At 37.7% G+C, this 9,241-nt stretch overlaps 1 protein-coding gene across 1 annotated transcript; it reads left to right on the forward strand.

Moving 5' to 3' along the window:
* The first annotated feature begins 2,032 nt into the window (after positions 1–2,032).
* LOC134848221 (cysteine desulfurase-like) lies at positions 2,033–7,643 on the forward strand. Its single transcript, XM_063865605.1, has 5 exons — positions 2,033–2,750; positions 3,229–3,377; positions 4,126–4,325; positions 4,840–4,980; positions 7,080–7,643. Exons 1-5 carry the CDS (start codon positions 2,035–2,037, stop codon positions 7,197–7,199), a joined length of 1,326 nt encoding a protein of 441 aa, XP_063721675.1. The 5' UTR covers positions 2,033–2,034; the 3' UTR covers positions 7,200–7,643.
* The last annotated feature ends 1,598 nt before the right edge of the window (positions 7,644–9,241 follow it).

A 9,241-nucleotide genomic window follows, 5' to 3' on the forward strand; every position in this document is an offset into this window, starting at 1 on the left:
TTTTTCCGGAAAAATTTGATAATGGACCTTAGGAATGGGATAACTTGTGAAGTATTAATGGGATATAAATGAAACTTAAATGTAGCTAGGACCCCATGGTATTCTAAACCCAAATATGGAAGTTTGATCCCGGTTGACCCCTGGGTGACCTTAAGTTGACCTTTGGGTGTTTTTACCCTAAAATTGCATGGAAAACCCCGAGATTAACACCGGAAAGTGGCGTATTCCCCAGCCCAACCCCTGGAAATGAGAATGGGCTACCTTGCCAAAGTGTGGTGGAAAACTTCAATATTGGGTACTAAAGCAGAAGTTGATAGAGATATAGCTTCTGCATTGCAACCTAGTAATAGGACCGTAGCATGAGAATTAAATCTAAATAGTATGAATGAACGGGGAATTTACTTGGCTTCCCGGGGGTGACTTTTTGGTTCGATTTGACCCCTAATAGACGAACTACGTTCCCCTGATAGCGAGAAGGTCGGGATTGGAATAGAGTACAGATCGAAAGTTTAGATGCTTGTAATAAATTCGCTACACATGAAAGGGGTCTCTACCTACCCTTAGGAGGTCGGAACGTTAATGTGATAATTAAAATAAAGACCTTGGGATGGTCACTGAGTAAATATAGCATGGTTTGGAGGTTGAGTTGAACTCGAGGGCTGAAGTCACTGAGGTCAGGAATTAGTTGAGTAGAATCGTATAACTTTTGTTTGCTTGGTCAAGTTGTGACACCTACAGCATACGGGGTATCTAATAAGCGTGAAAAGATTGATAAAAGAAACCGATGTTGGCACGTGGCAGAGTTGACAGGGGGAGGGATATAGCCTTAAACATGTGCGGACGGGTGATTCAAGCGGATATCAGGACTGATAGGGAATGGTGTGACTTAACTAAACCTAAGTGTAAAGAAAGATAAGGAATTGGAGGGTACCGGAGAGCCTGTAAGATTTAGAACAATTATTGCAAGCGAATCGAGTAGTTGGTTCTCGGAGTAAGAGAACAATTATAGAAAAAATAGTAGATAGTTGCTTCTCGTCAGAGATTCTCTAGAGAGAGAGAGAGAGAGAGAGAGAAAATAGTTAGTGATCAGTAAAATTAGTGGGAATTAGCTTGCAATCAAGCAATTGCGCTAAAAATCGAAATAACTTTTCAAAAAAATTTTCAAAGTTTTATAGCTTGATAGCTCGCTTTACAATTTTTTTTCTTCAATTTTTTGTCTACACATGTTTCCAAATTGATTCAGGCCAACAAACGCCTACATTCAAAACTTTTGAAGTTTAAGCACACCAATTTAGGCAATCAGATCAATTTAAAATTTGAAGTTTCATGCTTGAATTTTTGTCTTCAGAAAATTGATTTTCAATTTTGCAAAGGAATTCAAGCCATCAAAACACCTTCAAAAGTTTCGTTTTTTCTTGATGTGGTAGTTTGCTTCAAAAAGTTTATCCTTTTCGTAATTCATTGCAAGCCAAGCCGTCAGCTTGAATTGAATTCAAGTGAATTCAGTAAAGCTGATTTTATAAGTTAAAGCAAAACCAAACCTTTTATTTTAAATAGGATTGCTTGTCATGCAAGCGAAAGAGTTACTGAACATTTCATGTATGGCAGTTGTTCTGCCAAAATCAATACGGAAAGAGCTAGAGGGTTTTTGAAAATTTAACTCAAGTCTCCAGTTTTTCTGCATCAAACTATACTTGTAACAAAATATAATTAAAATGCAATTTTAAATAAGAGTTAAGTTTACCGTTTTCATTTTAGGTTTTTGTCTCTAAATTGTTATGACTGTTCTTTTTTTATGTGATAGTCAGTGTGTCTGTTTTTGTTTTTGTTTCCAAGGCTTGCGAAGATATTATGTTTGATGTAAATACAATAGTTGCTATAATGCTTGTTATGTAAAGTTAAATATCTTCTGTTTTATGGTCGCTAATTTTTTTTTGTTTCATTTTTGTCTGTAGAGTCCTTCAAGAATTCCGGTTGAGTTAAATATAATAGAATGTTCTGTGGTCTCAGAAGCAATGGCATTTTTCAGGTATAATGAAAATGTTAAGTATATTTGCTCGGCCAATGAGCCGCGTTATGCCGCAGTGTGCGAGGAGAAATTTTTCCGCAGCCCAGGCCAGTGTAAAAGATGCTCCAGATATCAAGGAGGAGTTCCGGCCACTCTATCTGGACGCTCAGGCCACTACACCTATGGACCCAAGAGTCGTGGACGCCATGATGCCATACCTGGTTACACATTACGGAAACCCGCACTCGAGAACACATTCTTACGGGTGGCAATCAGAAACAGCTGTTGAAAAGGCCAGGGAGCAAATTGCGTATTTGATTAACGCAGATCCAAAGGAGATTGTATTCACTTCAGGAGCTACAGAGTCGAATAACATTGCCGTAAAAGGAGTTGCGAGGTTTTATAAAAGCAAGAAAACTCATTTGATCACATGCCAAACAGAGCACAAATGTGTACTTGATTCTTGCCGCTTTCTACAAGGCGAAGGCTTCAAGGTCACGTACCTTCCTGTGAAAACAAATGGTTTGATTGAACTTGAACAGTTAGCACAAGCGATTACACCAGAGACCAGTTTGGTATCGATTATGACAGTTAATAATGAAATCGGAGTAAGGCAACCAGTTGAAGAAATTGGCTCGCTTTGTCGTGAGAAGGGAGTGTTTTTTCACACCGACGCCGCCCAGGCTGTTGGTAAAATACCTCTGGACGTGAACAAAATGAAAATTGATTTGATGTCAATCAGGTGATGTGATACAAATGCAAATGGACCATTTGATCAGAAATTGACTTCGAAAAATTGTAGAGCTTTTTGTTTTTTAATTGTAGAGTTTTTTGGTAGATCCTAGTTTTTATTAATTGTGAGAATAATAATTTGCTGAAAACTGGAGAATTTAAACAATTGAATGCTGCTACTCATGACTAAAAATGAGCCGGCGCTCTTTAGGATTTATTTCCTGGGACAAGAATCTCCCAAATGTTAATTGAAGAAAAATATGCGATCACTATTATTGCTATTTTATCATCTATCGACTTGACAAAGCTAGAAAAGATTGTTCTGTTTCTTAATCAAAGTATTCTGGTTTGGTTGAGTTCCTTTGCAAAGTTAGTTGGTTCTGTATTGAAACTACAGAGATATATCAGTTCGATTTGATCTAAATAGAAACATGTGTGTGCCACTCTTTGTATCACATCTAACCTGTTTTGTGTGTGGTCGATCTCAGTGGTCACAAGATATATGGACCGAGAGGGGTGGGTGCACTGTATGTGAGGAGGAGGCCGAGGGTGAGGGTGGAGGCCATCCAGAGTGGAGGGGGACAGGAGAGGGGCATCAGAAGTGGCACTGTGCCCAGCAACTTAGTCGTCGGATTCGGTATGTGTTAGTTAACAACCAACTAGATGTGTCGTAGGAGTATAAAACCCTATAAATTTTATCTATAACAATCGGGCCGAGTAGAAAGCTGCATTCGTGTCCTATTAATAGCTTGGTCAAGTAATTTTTTCTGGCTGGGTTTGGAAAATTCGATGATTTTTGTTTTATTTCACCGAATTGCAAAAAAAAGTAGCTCTTTTTTGGAGAAATGATCAATCGCGAGTAGTTCAAAGAAGCCGAGATCCCCGGTTTTTTTTCTACTGATTTCCTGTGTCATATTTTAAATATTGAAGATATGATAGTCTTATACTATTTCTGACTTTGCTTTTAACATCAAGGATGTGCTGAGAATTCTTTTTTTGTCATTTTACAGTTTAAAACTAGAGCGAAATAACGAATATTTGATGCGAGCGAACTATTAAATGTAGTTTCACAATTATAAATTACAAATGACCGGAAGGAAACTCGTAAAGAACGTTGAACGGTACCGAGATATCATCCTCAATTCATTGTCCGTTAACTCAATGATACGTGAATACTTCGCGATAGCTCAAACAGCTGTCTCTTAGGATATTTAAATTAAGAATAAGATTTATCTTTGGCTTCGACAGCGGGTAACAATGTTCCCGGAATGTAAACAAATTTTTATCTGAATCTGAAATGATTGTCCAATACGTTTAATTTGCAATTATTTAAAAAAAAGAATTGAAAAAAAAAATAGATTTTACATATGACTAAGACATTTCAGGAGCTGCGTGTGAATTGGCCTTCGAGGAGATGGACTACGACACAGATAGAGTGTCATATTTGTCAGAGAGACTGGTGAATGGAATCACGTCACAGCTGGACCACGTGATCCGCAATGGGGATCCAGACATGACATACCCTGGATGTGTGAATCTCTCATTCGCACACGTGGAGGGAGAGAGTCTTCTTATGGCTCTCAAGGTGGGCAGAAAATACTCGTTACTTCAGAATGCAATATTGGTTATTTGTGTCATTATATGGCTTCCTCGTTGCAATTTTAAGCTGCCTCGTTTCATGTTCTGTTATCAATGAAACTCCATAATGTAATCTCCTTAATTGCGATGATTTTGCGTTAGTTGCTCTTGCATATATCAGAACTAAATTTGTCTTGCGGCGGTATCAATGTCATTTTAGTGAATATACCCTGTATCAGAAACATTTTTTGTGGCATTTAACTGTAATACATATAGTAAATATCAAGATTCTATGGAAAACCAAATTGTTTTGATCACTGATGCATCACACATTCGAAGGAAAATGAAAAGAAATTAACACACAAATTACAAAAATGCATTTATAATAAACAGCATTAGGTTTTGAGCCATTCTAGTGTTCGACGGTGTGATTAAGAGATTAAGTACTACCCTGAGATTAAGAGTCCCATGCCCTGTCGACTGCGCTAGCTGTGTTGAGTAACTTATGTTTGCTGTTTCAGGACATTGCACTCTCCTCTGGCTCTGCATGTACTTCTGCCTCTCTGGAGCCCAGTTATGTGTTGAGGGCCATAGGCGCAGACGAGGACATCGCCCACTCCTCCATCAGATTCGGAATAGGAAGGTTCACAACAGAAGCAGAGGTAAATCTAATCTCCCTTATGCTAACTTCGATAAAAAACCGTTTCAAAAACCATTTGGTAACGTAACAAGAAATATAATTGCTTTATTTATATTATGTGCTTTTCAATACACGATCAAGAAGCTAATGTAGCATTTGATGTGATGACTAATTATGATATTTTTGGCGACGATGGTTTTGTATCATCAAGATCAAATAATGTGTGTGATAATGTTGAGAAAAGACTTCAAGAAAAACTTAGGACCCGAGCTTTGGATTGAAATGTGTTATAAGCAAAATCAGGCACTACACGTTGTCTTCAGATGAAGTGTGTCGATATGTAGGTTTTTGATAGTGTTGATTCGGGTTGATATTGATTGATTAGCGAAATATACTATCAGTAATCTGAATGAAATTATAGTAAAAGCTAAATTATTGGCAGTTTTTTTTTCATCATCGAACCTGAAGTTCATGTATGATTAAAACATGTATTATGAAATTACATGGGATGTAGTTTTTAACGCTATGGAAAGATTTTTTTTTTACTTTTCCCGAACATTGTTTTTACCGATTTTGAAAAGGTGGTTATAAGGTAAAGAACGCTCACTCCCCTGCGTGCCTGCTTATTCCTCTTTTTACCTTATTCAATTTCTACAGCCTTCAAAAACTCTTTTGAGGAGATGAATGTTTGACCCAGCTTTTTTTCATTTTCTCATAAAACACCCTGCCAATTATGAGATTTTGATTTCATTCGAAAGCAAAGCAGCTTCCCTGGACAACCGGCTACGCCCTAATTGTTTATCGAAATATTGATAATGACCGCGAAAAAGGCCATTTTTTGGCATTTCGGTCGTTTTTTCTTAAAAAGTTTTGGCCTTTCTCGAACCCTTCTATGCCAAATTTTATATCAAAGATTTCATCGAAACAACAGGATGTGTGAAGCCTCCATGCATAGAAGGCTACACCCTGTTTATGGTCTACGGAAACGAAAAATTTTTGAAACAACCGTTTGTGGAAACTTTTCGATTTTCTCGAAAACTAACCCCTGCCAATAATGAGATTAACGGTCCAACCAAATAAATGGGCCGTGTGCTTCTTTGCTGCATAAGCAGTTTTTCCACAATATTTATTGGAAACAATTTTAAGCTTTCGTAAAAGTCCAATTTGTTTCGTTTTTGTGGCTGTTTTTTTTTGGAAAATTTTTGACTTTTCTCATAAACTAAGCTGCCAAATCTGAGATGAAGGCTTCATTTGAAGAAACAGTTTGTGCGAGTTTTCTTGCAGGATTGACAACCCTGAATGCTTGAAGGAAAACTGTTTGGTTCTTCGGAAAAGTCCAACTTTAACCGTTTTTGCAATTTTTTCAATTGTTTTCACTTTTCTCGAAAAATACCCTGCAAAATTTGAGATTCAGAGTTCTATAGAAAAAACAGGTTATGGGAATCTTCCCTGCATAAGTGAGTCAGCGGCAAATTGTTCCTCCTTAATTTTGTGGAAAAATTGTTCTGAACTTAATAGTCAAAATTTTGAGATTTCGATAGTTTTTGGAAGTTTTTTTTCTCAAAAGCTGCCCTGACAATTCTGAGCTTGAGTGTTCAGTTCAACAGAAATAGTTCAGAGAGCTTTCCTGTACAACAGGCTGTTTCCTCTTTTTTTTTAGAAAACTGGTAGGGCCTTAGGAAAAACTTAAAGAAATTTTTCCACCTTTCTTGAAACCTACCCTGTAAAATAATCTTTCTTTGATTTCAAATGAAAGAACGGGTATTAAGACTCTCACTTACATAAGCTGCTTTTGATTTTAGGAGAGCAACCACTAAGGTTTTGGGAAAAGCCCATGTTTTGAAATTTTGTAAATAACGCATTTCATGCATCAGTACAACATATTCTAAATTTATCAAACAGGTATCTCCAGCTTTAGCTGAACCCTAGATTTTTGCATCTTAAGATACCTGTTTTATTAAACAAGAATTCTTTTTCATTTTACCAGAAAAACAGTATCTATAAATTTTTAATTAACCTAAAATGCGCTGCTTTTTAAACCGATTTAGATGTTCAAGGTCACCGATACTGCTTTCAATTTGGCATTAACTAAATATGTATGTGTTTGAATTGCATGTGTAGGTCGATGTGACTGTGGCCAAGACAGTGTACCACGTGAACAGACTGCGGGAGATGAGTCCCTTGTGGGAGATGGTGCAAGAGGGCATTGACCTCAAGACCATCAAGTGGACACAACACTAGAGATGGGCTAGTCAGACAGACAGACTAGTCAAATTCAGAACCATCAGACGCAACCATCGAAACATTTTGCTAACTTTGTACTTGCAGTACCGAAGTAAATTTGTACCGAAGTAAAATTGAAAACTCCATGTGAGTTCAATGCTGCCGATCTTAATGATAATTTGAGTTCTTAAGAATAATTGCACTGTTAATTTAGACTGTGCGACTTGAAACCGATGGTGTGTATTTATATCTTAACTGTAATTCTCAGTTTCTATAGATTTCGGCGGCTGAGAGTAATTATATGCATAAATAGATGGATAATGATTGGTATTGACTATCGATAAAACCAAATGCTACAGAAAGATAAAACTGATATGATCTTTTCGTTGATTGAATTGTTTGCTGTTAATGAACGATAGAGTAAATTATTTTGTTGCTGAAATAGAAGTTAGTTCATTCCAACGTTTTTATCATGGCCGTTGCCATCAGCAAGGTTGTTGCTAACGGATGCTAGACTTTCTCCACGTTACAAACTTGATTCACAGAAGTTACAAGCCAGTCTTGTTATGTTCCCAATGGAATTAATTTTTCCAATGGTTGATCTTCATATTTTTAACTTTTATTCACAGAAAAATTAAAAAAGCATTATTTTTTTCCAATGGTATTAATGTTCCTCGTCAGTCTCCCGGTTGAGGATTTTTGCGACATGCACCGGCCGAGTAGACCGGTGTTCGAGTTGCGTAGGGGTGGGTTTTGGTGGTAGTCGAACAAGTGATCGTTTTGTGGGATGCAAGAGAACAGGTGGGGTATATTGTACAAATTGAGCTGTCTAGACGGGAGACGCACCGGATTTGGGTGAGCTTACAGTGAGTAGTTCTGAGATGGGATTGTTTTGAAGAGTCAATAATTGGGGAAGGGTACAGATAGCCTTACACTTAAGGGTATGGGCAAGGAGCTTGGATACTTGCCTTGTGTGATTCAGCTTTAAAATTGATTTGAGTTGGTTAGAAACAAAATTAGAGACTTGGTATTGGTTATGACAACCGAAGGATCGATTTTAGCTGAACGGATGGTTGAAAAACAACTCATAAATATATTTTTCGTCAAGAAAAACATTCAATTTTCAGACTAAATAAGACGAGAATGACTGTTCAAAACATCTAGCTGTTGGTGAGAGGCTGTCATCCCCACTTATTTCTTGTTTTACAATTTTAACTTAATTTTAGTTATTACTACCTCTCACTCAGGGGCGGATTTAGGTGGGAGGGGGGGCGGACGCCCCCCCCCCCTCAGGGATTCGACCCCCTGCCGACCCAAAGGGTCCCCCCTTTGATACTTTTTAAGAAATCCATTTTTGGCCAACCGACCCTAAAAATGTTCTATAGGCGCCTTCGGCGCCAATATATACTAATTTTGAGGGGGGAGCGAGCGCCGAAAAAACGCAATTTTTCGGTCAAAATTTTCCAAAAAGTGCCTAAAAACGCCTTTCTGACCTGTTTTTTCAAAATTTTGCCTGCTGCGCAAAAAATTTGGCCAAAATAGGGACAAAACCGTGCTTTGGGAGAGCTCGAAGAATCAATTTGGTCGACCTAAAAAAAAAGGTCGTCAAAATTTTCGAAAATTTTTTGAAAATCCGCCCCCCCCTCGAGAAAATCCTAGATCCGCCCCTGCTCTCATCACTGCAGTTTTTTGAAGCCTAATGAGTTGCCCTTCACTGCAAAAAATTACAAATTAGAAGACATCGAAACAAATTTCCTTTGAATTTCTTTTCATATTACCCTTGCAACAAGCAAGAGTATTGCAATCTCGTACTGCACTCTTTTTGCCCGTAAATAAGTTGTTCACGCGACCCTTCTCCTGGACTCATTCATCTACCGGGCCTTTCTGTTGCAAAAGACATATTTTGAGCATATTAGGGTTTTAAATATCGCGTTTAATCGAAATTTGCTTTATGTTAATTGTAATTTTACCACCTAGGTTTGTCAATTTTTTTTTGTCTTCTATCGGCTAATAGGCTTCGGCTTATTTTGTATCCACTTAGTGGCCTCTTATTGCGTCTT

The sequence above is a fragment of the Symsagittifera roscoffensis genome, chromosome 6, assembly GCF_963678635.1.
Source record: "Symsagittifera roscoffensis chromosome 6, txSymRosc1.1, whole genome shotgun sequence".
In the NCBI taxonomy this organism is placed as follows: Eukaryota; Metazoa; Xenacoelomorpha; order Acoela; family Convolutidae; genus Symsagittifera; species Symsagittifera roscoffensis.

Excerpts from the sequence above, each read along its gene's own strand:
- LOC134848221 (XM_063865605.1), top strand. The coding sequence starts at position 2,035 with ATGAAAATGTTAAGTATATTTGCTCGGCCAATGAGCCGCGTTATGCCG. Across the intron at positions 4,326-4,839 it reads GTCTTCTTATGGCTCTCAAG|GACATTGCACTCTCCTCTGG; the intron begins GTGGGCAGAAAA and ends TTGCTGTTTCAG. Across the intron at positions 4,981-7,079 it reads GGTTCACAACAGAAGCAGAG|GTCGATGTGACTGTGGCCAA; the intron begins GTAAATCTAATC and ends TTGCATGTGTAG.